The following is a 20,757-nucleotide window of genomic DNA, read 5'->3' on the forward strand; positions in this document are numbered from 1 at the left end:
TATATATATATATATATATACATATATCAAGTTTAGCTCAGAATGTAATGTGCAGTTATGGGGGTGTATATGTCAATTATCAAAAGAATAGAAAAATAATAAAAAACATAAGAAAAAATTCAAAATAGGCCTTGTATAGGTCCAGTTTAAAGTAATTTCTATCCCACAAGTATGTAGAACAGAATGCAGTAATATTTCACTTAGCCATTTGTAGCCAAGACTACAGGAAGTTGCCATAATATAAGAAGAAAAGAATTAGAATTCTATTTTGATGGGGAAATGTCATTCCCTCGTCTGATTTTTTTTTCCTCAGGGATATAGGGAGCCAGCATGATAGTCAAGCTTTGTACTTATTTGAGTACTTCGTAAAGAGTGTAGATACAAGGAAGTCCTACGACTTAAACATAAGTTAAGCGTCGCAACCTCGAGTCTTACTTTAATATTTCTTGTGTGCTCTATTGGCACTATCCAGGTTTAGTCTGTGCTCCTTGTTTTTATCCCTTTTCCTGGAATCAGACACAAGCATTAATCACAGTCCTATACTATTTTATCAATAAATGGCAGGTTCCCATAGTTTAAAGCTTTTAGGCATATATTGATATTATAGCAAGAGTATATATATATTAACTTGTATTACTGCAGGGAAAAATAATATTAATATTAATTATGTGTACCTTCAGTACAAAAAATGAGAAAAAAAATCAAATATTCTGATCAAAAAATAAAAGAAAAGAAATAAGAAAAATAAGAAAAAAATCAGTAATTCAATATATTCTTGAAAAAAAACAGCATCCATTTGTCTATGGATTATTATCTCCAATTCATATGATAAGATAGAGTCACAATTCATATCATAGGATAGAGTCAATCAGTCTCAGCAGAAGATGCTTTCTTCACATGTGAGCAGTGAATCCAAGAGTCTCTTTCTCCAATCTTTATAGATGTTGGAGTAGTTAATAATATTTGGAATGGTCCTTCCCATGAAGGTTGAATTGCTCCAGTTCGCTTGAAATTCTTGATATAAACTTTATCTCCTGGGTTCAGGTCATGCAGAGAAAAGTCTAATGGTCTGGCTTGTACTGCAGCTCCGGATTCATGAAGTTCACGTAGTTTGTGCTGTAACTCCTGTATATAGGAAGCAATAGTAATATCTCCCCCTAATAGCGATGTATAAGCCGGGGAGAAAGGCTTAGCCTGTATAGGCGGATGTCCAAAAAGCATCTCAAATGGTGAAATATGTAAGTCTCCTCTAGGCCTGCTTCTAAGATAAAATAGGGCCAGAGGGAGAATTTCAGGCCATTTTAAATGGGTCTCAGTGCATAATTTGCCAATCATAGTCTTAAGTTCTTTGTTCATTCTTTCCTGCTATTTAGAGTGGAGAAAAAACTGAAAAAGGTTAATTAACATCAACAAAATCAATACAATCTAAGAAGAATCATTTTCATTTTATTGGGAAGTTCCTTGGGCACCCTCCTGAAGGGCACCTCTCTGAGGTTCATTAGCACCTCGAGCATGTTTTGGACGAGCTCCATTTCTTATATTTTGTTGTTGGGTATTATCATTTCCTTCAATTGGAGCATTGTCATTATTTTCCCAATTCCTATTTCTATAATTCTGGTTTCTAAAGTTCTTATTTCTATATTCATTATAGTTATTTCCATAGTCATTATTATAATTTCTAGAATTCTGGTTTCTATAACCATTATCATCATTTCTATAGTTATTATTTCTAAAACTATTATTAAACTGTGTATTCCTTCCAAACATCTTAAGAAAGGTTCTACATTCCATCATTTTGTGGCCCTTCTTCTCACAGAAGTGGCAAGTAATGGATTGATAATTGGATTTCTGGAGAGGGGCAATTGTCATTGGTTCATTATCATGCCCACTTTCTAATTTAGTCATCCTATCTATTAAATATCTTATTTTTTTCTTCACTTCCTCCATGTCATCATTATTTTCTTCCTCCTTTTCCTTGTTTCCCTTTAAAACATATATAGCTGTTTTTCGCAATTCTTCAAGGTCCATATCTGACCATCTTGGGCATTGTGTTCTAAAATAATTCTTAATTGCTTTGCAAGAATTGTTTACAAAGATTCTTCTAACTTGTCTTAAACTACTCTCTTTAGTTAAGTCCCAATCTAAGTATCTGTCCTCAAACTCGATAATTCTGTCCATAAATCTGGAGGGTGTTTCTTCTTCCTTTTGCTTAATTTTTCCCAGTTCCATCCACTTATCTGTACTGTCTGCACATTCCTTCATAGCCGTGAGGATGGCCTCTCTACAACGGTATAGTTGTAGATAATCCTCAGGATTGTTATAGTCCCATTCGGGACCCTGAGATGGCCAATGTGCTGCATTACGCCCCCGGGTTTTGTTGACATGAGCAATTATTTTATTTTTTTCACGTTCACTTAAAAAAGCCTGTAGTAAGTTCTCAACGTCCTTGTAAGACGGATTATACTGAAAAAATATGTCTCCCATCTTTTTTGTTACTAGAAAAGGATCTTGTTCATATGTGGGGATATTTCGTGTAAATTCATTGATTTCTTGGGGAGTAAACGGTATCCTATGTCTTAAAGTCACCACATCCCCATTCCATCCTATTTCAGGTACTTCTCTTAGAGGAAACAGGCCTCTAGTTGAATTTTGTACCTGTGGGTCAGCTTGATAAGGACAGGTTTCTCTAGGAGGACACGATCTCCTTTGCATTGGAATTTCGTTTTCTGTAGGAGAGGGAACATGAGAAACTGGGAATGCAGGGGAAGGGTTTTGGGGATTAAATTCAGTCAAGATTTGCACTGCACGAGAGAAGCAGTCTGTTAACTGGGCTATAGGGAAGGTGTTTTCCATCTCTATTTCAGGGAAGGAAATTTCCTCATTCAAAGGTTCAGAAACAGGTCTGTTTCTGGTAGAGTGGTTGTTTGCCAATTGATCCTGTAAGAAACTTTTTAGATCTTCTAATTGGGCTTGCATTTTATCCTCAATTTTTCCTATTTTATCCTCCATATTTCCCATTTTATCCTCAAAATTTCCTATTTTATCCTCAAAATTTCCTATTTTATCCTCAATATTTCCTATTTTATCCTCAATTTTTTCTATTTTATCCTCAATTTTTTCTATTTTATCCTCAATATTTTCTATTTTATCCTCAATATTTTCTATTTTATCCTCATTTTTTTTATTTTATCCTCATTTTTTTATTTTATCCTCAATTTTTTTTATTTTAGCATCTCTAAATATAGTATTGAGGAGTACAAAAATGACAGTACCTATTAATATAAAAATTTGGAGGTATCCTGCATTCCTCAATGCCCCTACTTCTTCAGCTGCCATATAATTGTCAAAGAATGTAGTACTCATTTTTTTATATATATTTTGTAATTTCACAAAACACATGGGGAGCAGGGCAAAGCCACAAACTTTCCACAAGGTTTTTTTTTGTTTGTTTGTTTTTTTCTAATCCAGGAAGTTGTTCCTTAAGGGAAAGGATATTTAGAAACAGCCCTTCCAGCCAGGACTTTAGAGTCCTGTTGCTGAGATTTAAAACAGCTGTTTTCTGTCTATCAGAGTCACACAGCTGGGAAGTATCTGAGGTCCGATTTGAACCCAGGACCTTCTGTCTCTAGGCCTGGCTCTCAATCCGCTGAGCTACCCAGCTGTCCCTTAAGATTAAAGGGAAGAAAAAGAAAAACTGCTGATTCCAATTTAACTTAAGGAGAAAAGAGAAGAGAGAAAAAGTTTTTTATACTCACATGTTCTAGCAGCTGTGTCTTTAAGCCAAGTTTTTTGTTAAAAGGGACTAAGTGGTGAGACGGTATAGTAAAAAGGCAAGGAATTTCAGAAGTTTATTGAGAGAATTCTTTAGACTCCCGTGTGGTCAGCCACAATGTGACAAGGAAATCGCTTTAAAAGACTGATATATATTAATTTAAGGTCGCCAAGGAATTCAGCTATGTAATTCCTAAATGAAAACTCAAGTCAGCCGTCAACCTTTTATAGAGTTTAATTACAAACAGGAGGAAGAAAGGAATTAGAGATATAGAGAGAGAGGGAGAAAGGGGAGAGAAGGGAATAAGGCTTAAATACCCCTTCTGTTTAGGCTGGGCCAAAAGGCCCAAACCCTTAGATAGCTGGGGCAAAGAAAAGAGATCAGTCCCTATTACTCACGTGACCAAAATGGAGAAACAGTCTCACGGGCCTCCACCTCCAGCTTCCTTTAGAGCAAGCTTCTCCAAGCACCTCTCCAACCACTCAGAGCCAAAACTCTCCAACCAACCCCCCCTCAGTCCTCAGACCCCCTCTATCTTTAAGGAAACCATCCAAGTTCCCTCCCCTCAGTTCTCACATCTACCAATCACTGTCCATCATTTTCCCTGTGCCAATGGTGGCTCTAGCTTAACCCAGGACCGCCCAGAGGTCTGTGGCTTTGCACATGTCTGTTGAAGGTCATATTCTCAAATAATTAAATCTTGATCTTTTGCTACAGCCCTTCCTAAATCCTGTTACCCTGAGTAAGGTAGAGATTGGAATAATTAAATTTTGATCTATGCTGCAGCCCTTCCTAAATCCTGTTAGGACTGAGTGGGGTGGAAATTGTATTTTCCAAGACTTGGTTCTGTCATTCCAAGTATCTCCATTGTATCAATTCTAAAATCAATCATGACTCAAAGAAATTCCTGTTCTATGCTTAAGCATAGGTCAAAGTCCTTTCCATTGTTCAGCAAAAGGTTTCTGTCCTAAAGTAATCTTAAGAAGGGAGGAGGAGGAACCTCCCATGCCAATGGGGTTCACATTCCAATAGCCAAGACCCACTATCAATAGGAAATTTTTCAAGTATGAAATTTCCCAATGGTGAAATTTCCAACATTTATAAGTCTAAGAAATTTTAAGGTTTACATTTCCAATTTAACTACTATTTCACCTCCATTACTTTGAATATGATTATTATTTTCAAATGTAATTTCAGCTTCATTTTCATTAAATTTTGTATTTTCTAAATTAGTCATTGTAGGATGAAAACTTTTAGCTTCTGGATTCAAACTAAATGTTTTTTCTAAGGAGATCTGTGCCATATAGCTGTTTGAAGAATTAACTGTTTCATGTGGGTTTGTATGTACATCTTTGAGTGGTTTTAAATCTTTTATAACTTCATTAATAGTAACCTATTGTTTTGACTTCCTGCTACAGTCCTTTTGTTGCAGGGAATTGAAATTTTGTGTCACAGTGTCTTTCCCCAGCTCCTGCTTAGGTTTATGTAAATTCTTTTGACTTTTTCTTGTACAAAATTCAATCCCTGTGCCAATATGCACTGAAAAAAGTTTTCTAAGTATATTTTGACTTGTTTTCTACTTTTTTCATGAGTTTCTCTCTAAGTCTCCTATCTCAGTTTGTATTTGAGTAATGATGTTTTTAACTTCTTCATTAAGTTCTTTCAGTTGTCTCTACCTGTCATTTGCTATTTTGGTTGGTTTGCTTTTCTCAGTACTCACAGATTCAATTTTCTGCATCACCTGTACATTGTCCCTTTTCTGTTTTCTCATTTGTTTTATACCAGCCTGCCTTTTATTATTTTGCACCTCTCTATCTACATGGGCCAAACTAAATACACCATAATTTTGGCTTCATAATTCTCTCCTAACAATTTCTGCATATTTGGGCTTAGTCCCTGCATTTATAGCTTCCCTCATTTCCTGAATATTTGCTGCTTCCTGACTTGATATTAAAGAGCAGTGGTTACAGCATGAACTTTTCTGCTTCTTATAGTGTTTGCCTTCTGTGTTCTTGTTGTTAACCTCATACTTCTTTTTGAGAAAAGAGTCTTTTATTAGGTTTCCAGTTTTGTGACAGAAAAAGCATTATCTCCCTTTGTACTTTTCTTTGCTGATAGACAGGTTTTGTGTATGATTTAACAGTGCTAATATTTTTTATTTTCTGAATCTCCTTCTCCTTTACATTTTGCTCTGATTCATGTAATTTCTGCTTTAATTCTGTCACCTGTATATTCTGCTCTGTGTAACTGTCAAATATATATGATTCAGAGTTCCTTGGTTCTGTCAAATTCACTGAATCATATTTTGGAAAGTAGTGTTTGAAGAAATTCCTAAGTTCTGGTGAGCAAACTTTCAGAAATTGTCTTCTAATATGAGTCATGGATTCATCTGAATCCTTCTCTATGCCCATGATAGTCTTTGCTGTCTCAGAAAGACAGTCAATAAATGTGACTAGATGTTCTCCCTTTTCTTGTACCATCTTATCAAATTTACCCCAAGCATTTGGCTTGGAGCAACATATTTAATTGCTTTGAGCAAATCCTCTCTGCATTTCTCAGATAGGTCATGCTAATAGGGTTAGATAAGTCAAAATCCTCTTTTTGCTCCTCAGTTGGCCAGCTCGTCAAGGTGCTTTCTGATCTTGTTCTGTCAATAAATTGTTGATGTTCATGGGGGCTAAACAGTTCTGCCAAAAGTAACTCAGTATCTTAAAAACTTGGCTCAAAAATATGGAAAGCCCTTTTCAATTCCTTATGAGATCTATGGGGCTCAGATATAAGATATAAAATATTTGGGAATATTTTCTTTATAGAATCCAATTCTTGTGTTGTGAATTGTTTATGGACTTTGGAGTGCAACACTCTAGCTGTATCAGAGATCTTGGTAATATCCTTTAAGGGAAGAATTTTTTCAGCCTCTTTGTTTGCATTAGTGTCCTTGTCCTTGTCATTTCACTGTGCACCCGACTTGGTTTTCTTGGTCTTCTTTTCTTTATCCTTTGGTATATCTGTCTGCCTGTCCATTTCCCTTATCTTTGACTTGATCTAGCCTTGTTGCCTTTAAAAATTCTTCAGACATGTTTTTCATCAGTACTGCCAAATTGGTGTCAACTACCATGATTTGTGCTATTATCTTTGGAACTACAAATTTATAAAAGTTCTTCAGGTAGGTAAGAGTTTTTATTGCAGTCATTGTAATGATGAAAACCTGTGTCAGTACTTGCCATTTAATAGTATCTTTCTGAAATGGCATGTTTAGTATGAAAGTAGTGGTATTTGTAATGTACCCCTTTGGATTCTAAAATTTTAGTTGTCATGGTACTATACAGGATCTTATATATCCAATATCCTGCAATTATTGCCAACACTACCATCCCACAGATTATTTGCTTAAACATCTTGTCTTCTTTTTGGCTTCCTCTGTATAAGATGTGAGTATAATCTATTCAAAGTGTGAATGCAGTCTACTAAGACAGAAAGAAATCGTGTGCATAAAACTATTAAAACACCCTCTATAGAAATACAGTATTATATAAATAAAGGGATGTGAATTGGCTGATGTATCAGCCATGTCAATGTAGTGAAAATGGCATTATTGGTTAAATCAATAAAATTATTCAGAAAATTCTGAGAGTCCCTTGGAAGAAAGTTATGTTAATGCACTCCTGGTGAAACAATTGTTCTAAATATTCTGGAAAACAATTGAGGACTATGGTCAAAGGAATAATTGGGGTTTTCATTCTGTTAGATCCATTTATAGGCCTAATTGCTTTATGTCCTTTAGGAGCTCAGAGAAAGACATAAAGGGCTAATAAGTGCAAAATAAAAAATATTGGAGCAGCTAAGTAGCACAGTAAATTGAGGACCAGTCCAAGAGTTGGGAAGACCTGAGTGCCAGTCTGTCTTCAGACACATCTTGCCTGTCTGACTCTGGGCAATTCACTTAACTCCAATTGTCTAACCCTTCGTGTACTTCTGTCTTATGGTTAGAAGCTCCCCCTAGGATAATAAAGAACGGGAAGTCTATAGGGTTTATATCATTTGGGGAATGGCTAAGGTAATTATCATCTATAAATACAATAGAATATTATTGCACGATAACAAACTGCACATGGGAGAGCCTCAGAGAAACATGTGAAGACTTTTATAAATTGATCCTGAGAAGACTGAGCAGAATCCAAAAAACAATTTTTAAAATTATTAGAAGTTAAACAAAAGCAACTGTGAAAGACTTTACATTGGAATTATGACATGAGAAGACTGGTGATGAATCAAATTCTCAACTCTTACCAGAGAAATTTTAAACTAGAGGTAAAGACAAGACACATATTTTCACATGTGTGGATATGTTTTTCTTGAAACTTTTCTTCATCATAAGCTAAGGTTCTTATTAGGGGTAGAAGAATGACAGGTATAGGGACAAAAAAGATATAGGAATTATGATGCCAAGGAAAAAAAGAATAAAAGTATGAAAAAGTCATCAATGAAAGATGTAATACAATATGCAAAAGAGAAGGGGGGTTCAGAAAAACAGAGAAACACAATGTTGGAACTAGCTTGTTAAATTTATACTTTCTAAAACAAGTTATACATTACAAAATTCATAGTTTCACCTACTAAAAAACAGCCTGTTTCCACACCAGTGCTCTCTTCTATGTCCTATAAAATGATTCTTGAGTTAAAAGCTTATGAAATAATACCTACTATAAGTAAAGCTGTTCTCTGCAATAAACCTTCATTCACTATAGTAAATTAAGTTACTACAGAGTCAGAAACATCCATGTTCAGGAAAGGAATAGATTGATCTCCTTTAGATCACTTTCTTTTTCTTCACTTCTCATTTGGTGGGAGGAAGGAAGGAATAGAACCGTGTTTACAGGCTAGCTTTACAAAATGATAAACTTTTTGCTACTGTTGTAATTCTCTGTTACTTCCTCTGTAACATGAATTGTGCCTTGTTTTACAGTCAATGGGAAAGTGAATAAGAAGAATGTAATGAATGCTGTGCAGAATCTTGGTGGTAAGAGAGAAACTGTTTTATTTCTTCTTAGTGATTGTAATAAGATTCCTATCATCCCTCCAATCTACTGATTCAGGGTTTCTGCCTCATGACCTCCAAATCTTTATGTACTGCCAGCCTGGAAAAGGCAATTCACCAGATTCTGTGACTATTGAGAACTTCAAACTCCTTCACATAATCCATCAGGCTTCATCAATCATTCTTTACATGGTGCTCTAGAAGCTTTTCCAGGATGACATGGACCACAATTACAGGAACAAATCATCATCATAGCTCTCCAATTTGTTCTCCATGTGTGTCCTTAGAGATTGTTACATAGCCTTTGAAAAAGCATTTCAAGATTATATTTGAAAAGTATTATATGAATATGAATTATTATTTGTAGTATCTCACCTTCAAACTGCTACGAATGGTGAATCCACTCACGAAATTCTTTATAGAGAATCTTTGTATGATTTGTGGCTCTTTGGCACAATATCATAATTTTCTTCTTTGTCTCCGTCATTAGACTGTGAGCTACTCCAGGGGAGGCAGGTTACTTTTGATTTGTCTTTTTACTTCCAGCTTTTAACAAAGTGCCTTGCACAGAGGAAGGATTTAAGAAATGCTTCTTGCCTGGAGTTGGCCTCAAATTCCTACAATTTATCACAGTGAATGACATAAAGTGAGAGTTTAATGAATGCTTCAATGATTGTGTTCTTCAATTTTATTCCTTCAGAAGGAGTGAATGTTGATGTTAACAAACTGGACAACATTCTGGGAAACCTAGGGATCAAACTTACAGATAAAGAAATTGATAGCCTGTTGAGTGACCTGCCAATTGATGGTGAGCATTTCTTATGCCTTTGTATGCTTTTGGGAAAACTTTTATTTCCTGTTGGAGAATGTCTATAAGGATATTTACTGAAATCACAGGAAAAGATAGCAATTCCTAAAGAAAAAGCCCATCATAATATAAGAAGGAATATTACCTCTGACTGAACCTTCAGGTTACAAGTTTCCAGAATGCCACTATGTGGCTCAGTGGATTGAGAGCTAGGCCTAGAGATGAGAGGTCATAGGTTCAAATCTTAGCACAGACACTTCCTACCTGTTTAACTCTGGTAAGTCCCTTAACCCCCATTGACTAGAATTTACCATTCTTCTGCGTAGGAACCAAAAACAGTATTGATTCATAGAGGAAACGTAAGGGTTAAAAAAATTAAGTTGTGGTAAAAAAATCAATTGATAAATAAGCATATATATATATAACTTGTGTTATATATTTATTTTTAAACATACTGTATTGGAAACCTTAAAGTAATATAAATTCTGATCATTATTATTATCTTAAAAGGTCTATGTTGTCCTTGGTCCAAATATCCTGAGCAGACTATAAGTCAAGTCTATCCAAGTCAATTTTTTCATCTTCCTTTAGCCCTCGCTTGAAAAAATCATCATCAACATCACCATCTAGTGACCAAACTTCTCATAATGATTCCATCATATGCTCATTGCCTAATTGGTCTTTTACATTAGATCACTGATGATTTGTTATCATGGCCTTTAAATATCTATCTGACCATGGTAATGGAAGATTTAGATATTGCAAGCGATTTAAAAATTAGCATGCAAATGAAAAGATTTTTTAAAAATTCTGCCACTCAGCTTAGATTCATGATCTCAGAAAAAGAAAATGAGATCCTCAGCTAAGCCCTTCTGATCAGTTGTCAAAGGATAATAATATCAAATATTTTAAGATTTCGTGACCCTGACATTGTGAGTGTCCTTCATCATCACATTTTTTAAACCCTTTCCCATTTCGTAGACAACCTTTGATAGTTGCTATTGGCCAAAATAACAAATGTGAATCCTTTATCTAAATTAAATTGTTACCTGAAGATACACAATTTGAATATGGATGGAAAGAAGCAAGCAACTAGAGGGAGAAAGAGAATGAGCATGTCTTGTCAATTGGTTAGATGCAAGGAACAGGATAAAGAATATAATAGAGGATGACACTTAAGGAGATTTAAAAGACATTTATATAAAGCTTAATACATTTTAAAGGCATGAATAAATGTCATTGATCACATGTGTACTTATAATAGCAAAAGATTATTCTTTAGTTAAATGTCTTGTTTTCTGTGCTTTTAACAAAATTATCCCACTAAAGGTATTACTCTCCAAAAAAAGCCATATTATTTCCACCCAAATTATTTAAATGCTATTTAAACTTAACTTTTTTATAACAAAATTATATATTTGTTTCCTGAGATACAATATAGCTTATACAACTAATTAGACAAAGCCAATTTGCAAACATATATTAAAATAGTAACCATATTCAAGAATAGAGTCAGAATATTGAAAGAAAAAACTAGTTCTTCTTGTCTTTGCATTATCAAAAAATGGGAGTTTCCTCGACCACAGTGTCATATCATGTTCTTGCTAGGAAGGGATATGGAGTCTAGTCCTAGTCTAGGACCTTCATTTTGGAGAAGAAAGTTCAAACTAATTGATATAAATGGGTCAATTCTTTAGCAATGCTAAAATAAAATGTCTGATTACAAGTCCTTCTGATAGTCAATAGCAAGGAGAAAGGAAGCTCTCTGAATGACTGTAGTATAGTGTATATAGGACTGGAAACAAAGTCAGGAACATCAGAATTAAATTCCTTAGACATGTACTATGTTTGTAACTCAAGCCAAGCCATGTAACCTCTCTCAGTCTCAGTTTCTTTACCTGTAATAATAGTAATGCCTCCTGACTGCCAGGGTTGTTTTGAGGATAAAATGAGTTAATGGTTTTTAAGTATTTGGCAAATCTTAAAGCCCTACATAAATTCTGAATATCATTATAACAAATATTATCCTCAGTTTACAGATTAAGAGCTTTCTTCATTCCTAATGCTTTCTCTTAAGAATTAATGTGTAGAGAAAATAAGATAAAATCCCAAGATAATTACCTGAATTTATAAAAAACTGTTTAATTTCTCTAGCTTATCTGAGAATATAATAAAAGACTTTTTTGTGAGGTTTTTTTGCCAGATCTCCTTCTAACATGTGGCTTCTCTTATAGATGATGGAAAGGTCAACCTCAAAGAAGTTATCGATAATGCAAAAACTATTCAAGGTGAGTTAGAAGTGAAAAGTCAGGTGACATCTCATTATTTTTCACATGAATCTATGAGAGGAAGCATGGCAAAGAGGATAGAAATAGAGCCTTAGAATGAAGAAGACCAGGATTCAAGTTCTCCCTCTGACACTTACTTGCTGTGTCAATGGGTCAATTTATGTCCCTCTCGGAAATTTCTCTAAGAGTACATATTACAAATATTTCTGGAACTGTATACACAGACATAATCAATTGGCAAATATTTAATAAGTTCCCACCATATCCCTTCTAAATGCTGGAGATATAAACACAAAAACAATATACTCCCACCTGATAATACCTTCTGTTGGAAAGACAACATATACATATATAAATATGTGCAGATTGAATACAACATAATTGGGGGGGGGGTGCTCTACCACTGGGAAAATAAGGAAAACCTCAGAAGAAACAGAAATTTTGGTTCATCTCAAAGAGAGAAAGTGACTCTGTAGTATATGTAAGGAGCCCGAGGAAAAGCAAATAATATAATATAGAAGCAGGAAATGAAAGACCACGTATGAGGAACATAAATAGGCAAGGAAAATGAGTAGAGATGAGTTCATGTGTGATTCAGGAGAAATACAGATTTGTGGATCTATCAAGACCTATGACCAAATAGATCTGTACTTTGAAACTATCACTTAGGCTGCTATGTGGAAGATAAATTGGAGGGGGAAGAGGCTCTTGATTCTAGGAAAGAGAATAGGGGCAATTACAAAGTTTCTTTCAAAGGAGAAATGGAGGATGACTTCAGCTAAGGATGGGGCAGTGTGAGTAGAGAGTTTTTAAAAGGGACTAAATATGAGAGCTGTTATCAAGGGGAAAATGGCAATATTAGACAAATGATTGGGTATGGGGATCTAGAAGAGAGGGAGAATGAGAGTCAGGAGTGCAAGATAACAACTGTGAAAGTACATTTTATGGATGTATCTATTACATGATGATAACTCTATTGAAATCTTTCAGATTTGCTAAATGCTCTCCAGGCTCTTTATAGCAACCCTTCAATTTACTAAAATATAATCTCTCTGTTCATGTTTCACTTTTCCTCTTGTTGAAACATACCAGATTCTAAGTCTCCAAGTCTAGGATTAAAATTTTGTAGTAATGCATTTTCGTGAGTCAAAACCAATGGGATAAAGGAAAAGAAAACCAAACTCTACTTATCAATCAGACCAATGTTGGGTAAATTGCCATAGATTTTTGCCTCTGTTGACCAGACAAAGGCCTAATACTCATTTAGTATTCCTCAGTTAAAAACTTTTGAGTCCAGCAAACTACCCTGAACCAGAAAGATGTGTAATTTCTGTTTCTGAATTTACAAGTGATTTTCCCAGCATGATTGGGTTCATCTCAATGGCTAACTCTGTTCTTCTTGTTCAATTTGGAGGTGATGGGACAGAGGAATAGGTACTATCTTTCACACTATGAGTCATTACATATACCTCATGTTCACATCATTCAACATTTTTATCTTTTATAAACAGAAAACGTTGATTTTCAAAACCTGGAAGACTTTCTGAAGGACATGGGAATCAATCTTACAGAAGAGGAAGAAATAGATCTCCTAGAAAACCTTCCAGTTGGTGGTGAGTATTCCAGATGCCACTGTGGCTGTCAGGGGAACTTGGGCTTGCTAGTGTGAAAATGTCTGATACTGTCTAAAGAAAGATGCTTCTCATTCTCCCTAGGCTGAAGTTCTTCAGTCTAAGGGTAATTAGTGAAAAATCATAGCACTTTAACCACTTAGATGCCTTAGAAATGATAAAGAGAAGGGGAAGGATATAAAATGAAAAGAAATTAATAGGTTAGAAGAAAAGCAAAAGAAATGGGTAGGGGAAGCTAGAAGAGAGTAGAGTAAAGGAGTGATAGAAAAATAACCCAATATTGCCTCAAATAGAAAGTCATCTTATTACCCCAAGTGGGCTAGCAAAGGAGCTGGGGAATAGGGATTAAAAGAGGTAAAGGAATATGACAGGAAACTGTAGCCAAAATTTCTCTCAGGGCAGAGAGAAAGAGGAGGATTCACTATGAGAGGACACTTAACACTCCCTGTAATGTTTCAATGTGATCACCCCCTTCCCCAGAAATACAGGCAAATAGTTACTGTCATATATTAGATCAGTGGTTCTCAACCTCTCAATTTGTAGCAATGAGAATACATAATGCATATCAGGTATTTACATTCTGAATCATAACTGTAGCAAAATTACAGTTTTGAAGTAGCCACCAAAATAATTTTTTGGTTTGGGGTCACAGCAACATGAGGAACTGTATTGCGGGGTTACGGCATTAGAAAGGTTGAAAACCACTGTATTAGATGGTGGGCAAAAGGCAAGACTAAATTGTCCCACTCCGGCCAACCAGGAAATAATCAGTAAACTGTCTCCTTTCCTTATAAGAATTGACAATGTTTCCTAGTTTGTTTAAATCTTTCCCAGGCTAGTGGTAAAAGCTCCTTAGACTTCTCCTAAGAGGAAATGTGTTGTAAATAGAAAGGAGGACCTGATTGGGAATAAATCAAGGACTAAGATCCAAATCACAGTTTTGTTATTACTCTTCCAAGGTAGCACCTGAAGAATCTTGGTTTCTCTACCATCTTGAATACAGTTAGGCATTGTAGACATGGGCATTTCTGAATAGGGGGTATTGTGGATCAAGTATATTATATTGTGGAATCAGGAAGAACTGAGTTCAAATTAGGTATCAGAAATTTTCTAGCTGTGTGACCCTGGACTAGTCATTGGATTTCTCTTAAACTCAGTTTCTTCAACTGTAAAATGGAAACAATAACATTTGCCTCTCAGGATTGTGATAAGTCTAAAATGTTTTCATAGCATTTAAAACAAAATCAGTTATACTAACATAGTAGTTAAATGCCTTGAAGAGGCAAAGAACAATTTGGTGGAGTTCACTAATCATACATCCAAAGGAAACAAGAAACATGTTTTCATGGAACACATGATCATCCAGTATTGTACAACTTAGGATAAATATTCGGAATAAGGAAAGATAGACATCTGAAATTTGTAGACAGCATAGAAACTTCTTGATTTTATATCTGGAAAAGATCGTTTAAGAAAAGAATTGAGAGATCTAAGGTTGGCAAGAATCAAAAACCATTGAAAAAATGAAATATTTTCTGGGCTAAAAAAAGACTTATGTTTGATATAAAAATAATCACTGGAATAGCTTTAAATAGTAAGTCCAATACCATATCAATAAAAAGGTCAGAATATACAAATGTGTTATAATACTTCTTGTTATATAATACTCTGAATATGATTCTTCAAATATCAAGAATATATAAGATACTAGAAACACTAGCAGTAGAAATTAGAGAAGAAAAAGAAATTGAAGGCATCAAAATAGGCAAGGAGGAGACCAACTTATATCTCTTTGCAGATGACATGATGATCTACTTAAAGAATCCTAGAGATTCAACCAAAAAGCTAATTGAAATAATCAACAACTTTAGCAAAGTTGCAGGATACAAAATAAACCCACATAAGTCATCAGCTTTTCTATATATCTCCAACACAGCTCAGCAGCAAAAACTAGAAAGAGAAATCCCATTCAAAATCACCTTAGACAAAATAAAATACCTAGGAATCTATCTCCCAAGACAAACATAGGAACTATGTGAACACAACTACAAAACACTCGCCACACAACTAAAACTAGACTTGAGCAATTGGAAAAACATTAACTGCTCATGGATAGGACAAGCCAATATACTAAAAATGACCATCCTACCCAAACTTATTTATCTATTTAGTGCCATACCCATTGAACTCCCAAAATATTTCTTTACTGATTTAGAAAAAACCATAACAAAATTCATCTGGAATAACAAAAGATCAAGGATATCCAGGGAAATAATGAAAAAAAAAACACATATGATGGGGGCCTTGCAGTCCCAGACCTTAAACTATATTACAAAGCAGCAGTCATCAAAACAATTTGGTACTGGCTAAGAAACAGAAAGGAAGATCAGTGGAATAGACTGGGGGAAAGCGACCTCAGCAAGACAGTATACGATAAACCCAAAGATCCCAGCTTTTGGGACAAAAATCCACTATTCGATAAAAACTGCTGGGAAAACTGGAAGACAGTGTGAGAGAGATTAAGTTTGGATCAACACCTCATACCCTACACCAAGATAAATTCAAAATGGGTGAATGACTTAAACATAAAGAAGGAAACCATAAGTAAATTGGGTAAACACAGAATAGTATACATGTCAGACCTTTGGGAGGGGAAAGACTTTAAAACCAAGCAAGACATAGAAAGAATCACAAAATGTAAAATAAATAATTTTGACTACATCAAACTAAAAAGCTTTTGTACAAACAAAACCAATATAACTAAAATCAGAAGGGAAACAACAAATTGGGAAAAAATCTTCATAGAAACCTCTGACAAAGGTTTAATTACTCAAATTTATAAAGAGCTAAATCAATTGTACAAAAAATCAAGTCATTCTCCAATTGATAAATGGGCAAGGGACATGGATAGACAGTTCTCAGATAAAGAAATCAAAACTATTAATAAGCACATGAAGAAGTGTTCTAAATCTCTTATAATCAGAGAGATGCAAATCAAAACAACTCTGAGGTATCACCTCACACCAAGCAGATTGGCTAGCATGATAGCAAAGGAAAGTAATGAATGCTGGAGGGGATGTGGCAAAGTAGGGACATTAATTCATTGCTGGTGGAGTTGTGAACTGATCCAACCATTCTGGAGGGCAATTTGGAACTATGCCCAAAGGGCGACAAAAGAATATCTACCCTTTGACCCAGCCATAGCACTGCTGGGTCTGTACCCCAAAGAGATAATGGACAAAAAGACTTGTACAAAAATATTCATAGCTGCACTCTTTGTGGTGGCCAAAAACTGGAAAACGAGGGGATGCTCATCAATTGGGGAATGGCTGAGCAAATTGTGGTATATGTTGGTGATGGAATACTATTGTGCTAAAAGGAATAATAAAGTGAAGGAATTCCATGGAGACTGGAACGACCTCCAGGAAGTGATGCAGAGCGAGAGGAGCAGAACCAGGAGAACATTGTACACAGAAACTAATACACTGTGGTATAATCAAATGTAATGGACTTCTCCATTAGTGGCGGTGTAATGTCCCTGAACAATCAGCAGGGATCCTGCAGAAAAAACACCATTCATAAGCATAGGATAAACTATGGGAGTAGAAACACCAAGGAAAAGCAACTGCCTGAATACAGCGGTTGAGGGGACATGACAGAGGAGAGACTCTAAAGGAAACCCTAATGCAAATATTAACAACATAACAATGGGTTCAAATCAAGAACACATGTAATACCCAGTGGAATCACGCGTCAGCTACAGGGGGTGGGGGGAGGAAAAGAAAATGATCTTTGTCTTTAATGAATAATACTTGGAAATGATCAAATAAAATATTATAAAATTTAAAAAAAAGAATATATAAGATAAAAAATCAAAAGCACAATCCTGAGAAAGCTATGGCAAAGAACTAAAATAGTTCAATCCTAAATTATTAAACAGGTAAGTAACAATGAAAATGAAAAAATACACTTGAAATTTTGAGAGCTGAGCCCATGGTCTCTCAAAGTTGAGGGTCCTTCTGACTAGGGGGAGCAGTCAGGCAAATAATGAAGAGATGAGAGACAGCTGAGTGCTCAGACCTGTGCTTAGGCGTCATGCAGATGTTCTGCCATTGCATGGGGTTTGCATTTATTTTATAGCTTCAGTGAGTACATATTTTTCTGGCACACATGGCACACAATCATTTTTCAATATCCATGATCTTCTACAATATTTGGATGTGTTACACATTAACAAATCACTCAATCAATATTCTGTGATCATTTACCATGTTGCCACAACAAATGGAGATGAACGACATGGATAGGGTGATCTGGAGGTTAGTTCCTCCTGATCTATGGGATGACCAGATAGGAGAATCATTGTTGCTTTTGATCAGCTTTCACAATCAATCACAATTACTTAGGAGATGGATAACAAAACATTTTGTAGCTAGGTACAAGGTTAGAGGGCAACTTAAAGCAGACCAAAATCAGGAATTTTCTCAAGTTCCAAGTTACAATTTTCTTATGTTTTATTAAGGCACCTTGATGATGTTGCCTGGTTATCATAAACATATTGAACCAGTGAAATGAATCAGTAGCTTGTGTTTCAGAGGACTGATTTATAATGGTGCTTGTGTGTTTGGCTAACAGTATACATATGCTAAGAGGGAAAAGGGAATGGTGATGGGTGATGATCTTTAGGTTTTAATTCTATGAATGTAATCTTTTTAGGGTAATAATCTGGGAGATTAAAGTGGGGTATGTGTGTGTTAATTGATCCTGAGAAGACTGAGCAGAATCCAAAAAACAATTTTTAAAATTATTAGAAGATAAACAAAAGCAACTGTGAAAGACTTTACATTGGAATTATGACATGAGAAGACTGGTGATGAATCAAATTCTGAACTCTTACCAGAGAAATTTTAGACTAAATGTAAAGACAAGACACATATTTTCACATGTACTCAGTTTTTTAATATATTTTTGACATTATTTTTTTTTATCATAAGCTAAGGTTCTTATTAGTGGTTGAAGGATAGGGGGAAAGATGTAGGAATTGTGATGCAAGAAAAAAAGAATAAAATTATGAAAACAGAATCAATGAAAGAAGTCATACAATATGCAAAAGAGAAAGGGAGTTCAGAAAAAGTCACAAAGAAACATAATGTTGGAACTCATGTGTTAAATTTTTATACTTTCTAAAATTATACATTAAAAAGATTTATAACTTCACCTACTAAAAAAACAGCCTGTTTCCAGACCAGTGCCTTCTACTATGTCCTCTAAAATAGTTCTTGAGACAAAAGCTTATGAACTAGTACCTGCTAGAAGTAAGTAGAAGTAAAGCTGTTGTCTGCAATAAACCTTCATTCAGAAGAGTGGATTAAGTTACTACAGAGTCAGAAACATCCATGTTCAAAAAGGAATGGATTGATCTCCTTTAGATCACTTTCCTTTTTTTCACTTCTCATTTGGTGGGAGGAAGGAATAGAACAGTGTTTACAGGCTAGCTTTACAAAATGACAAACTTTCTGTTACTATTGTAATTCTCTGTTACTTGCACTGTGACCTGAATTGTGCCTTTTTTTACAGCCAATGGGAAAGTGAATAGGAAGAACGTAATGCGTGCTGTGAAGAATCTTCACAGTGAGTGAGAAACTGTTTTATTTCTTCTTAATGATTGTAATGTGACTACTATCATCCCTCTAATTTTCTGATTCAGGGCTTCTGCCTCATGACCTCTAATTCTTTATGTACAGTCAGCCTGGGGAAGGCAATTCACCAGATTCTGTAACTATTGAGAACTTCAAACTCCTTTCACAATCCATCAGGCTTCATCAATCATTTTTTTTTAAACCCTTACCTTCCATCTTGGAGTCAATACTGTGTATTGGCTCCAAGGCAGAAGAGTGATAAGGGCTAGGCAATGGGGGTCAAGTGATTTGCCCAGGGTCACACAGCTGGGAAGTGTCTGAGGCCAGATTTGAACCTAGGACGTCCCATCTCATCAATCATTCTTTACATGGTGCTCTAGAAATTTCTCTAGGCAGAATAGTATACATGTCAGATTTGGGGAAAAAGAAAGATTTTTAAGACCAAGCAAGAGTTTGAAAAAAATCACAAAATGTAAAATAAATAATTTTGATAACATTAAATTTAATTAAAAACATTAAATTAAAAATTTTGTACAAACAAAAACAACCAAAATTAGAAGGGAAGAAACAAATTGGGGGGGAAATCTTCATAACAATAATCTCTGACAAACGTCTAATTACTCAATTTTACAAAGAGTTAAATCAATTGCACAAAAAAACAAGCCATTCCCCAATTGATAAATGGGCAAGGGACATGTATAAGCAATTTCCAGATAAAGAAATCAAAATTATCAATAAGCACATGAAAAGATGTTCTAAATCTCTTATAATTAGAGAGATGAAAATCACACATCTCTGAGTATCACCTCACACCTAGCAGATTGGCTAACATGACAGTAAAAGAAAGTAATGAATGTTGGAGGAGATGTTGCAAAGTTGGGACATTGCTGGTGGAGTTGTGAATTGATCCATCCATTCTGGAGGGCAATTTGGAACTATGCCCAAAGGGTGCTAAAAGACTGTCTGCCCTCTGATCCAGCCATAACACTGCTGGGTTTGTATCTCAAAGAGATAATAATATCTTGTAGATACAAGAAGAATACTTGTACAAGAATATCCATAATCGCACTGTTTGCAGTGGCAAAAAAAAATGGAAAAATGAGGGGATGCCCTCCAATTGAGGAATGGCTGAACAAATTATTGTATGTTTGGGAATGGAATACTATTGTGCTCAAAGGAATAATGAACTGGAGGAATTCCATATGAACTGGAATTAATACAGAGTGAAAGGAGTAGAACCAGGAGAATATTATACACAGAGACTGATACACTGTGGTACAATCGAATATAATGAACTTCTCCATTAGTGGCAAAGCAGTGATCCTGAACAACTCAGAGCAATTTATGGGAAAAAACACTATCCACATTCAGAGGAAAAACAGTGGGAGCAAAAACACAGAAGAAAAACAACTGCTTGATTAAATGGGTTGATAAGGATATGATTGGGGATATAGACTCCAAATGATCATCCTAGTGTAAACATCAACAACATGAAAAAAGTTTTTGACCAAAGATACATGTAAAACCCAGAGGAATTGCAATCCCATTATGGTGAGGGGGTGAGGGAAGGGACGGAAAGAA

The 20,757-nt window shown here is 35.3% G+C and overlaps 1 protein-coding gene across 18 annotated transcripts in view; it reads left to right on the forward strand.

Moving 5' to 3' along the window:
- Positions 1–20,757, forward strand: part of EFCAB3 (EF-hand calcium binding domain 3) — a 722,802-nt gene that overhangs the window by 543,429 nt on the left and 158,616 nt on the right. For 16 of the 18 annotated variants that reach the window (XR_008916397.1, XR_008916396.1, XR_008916398.1 and 13 more), the window contains 5 exons: positions 8,739–8,792; positions 9,511–9,618; positions 11,853–11,906; positions 13,418–13,519; positions 19,115–19,168. The exons of 1 other annotated variant lie outside the window; for it this stretch is intronic. Coding sequence is in view for 14 of the 17 variants with exons in the window: in XM_056817026.1 (XP_056673004.1) it covers positions 8,739–8,792; positions 9,511–9,618; positions 11,853–11,906; positions 13,418–13,519; positions 19,115–19,168 (372 nt within the window). In the remaining 3 variants the exon portion in view is untranslated. The remainder of the gene's footprint in view (positions 1–8,738; positions 8,793–9,510; positions 9,619–11,852; positions 11,907–13,417; positions 13,520–19,114; positions 19,169–20,757) is intronic. One more of the 18 variants, XM_056817029.1, reaches the window with a different exon arrangement.

This window comes from Monodelphis domestica, chromosome 2 (genome assembly GCF_027887165.1).
Source record: "Monodelphis domestica isolate mMonDom1 chromosome 2, mMonDom1.pri, whole genome shotgun sequence".
NCBI lineage: Eukaryota > Metazoa > Chordata > Mammalia > Didelphimorphia > Didelphidae > Monodelphis > Monodelphis domestica.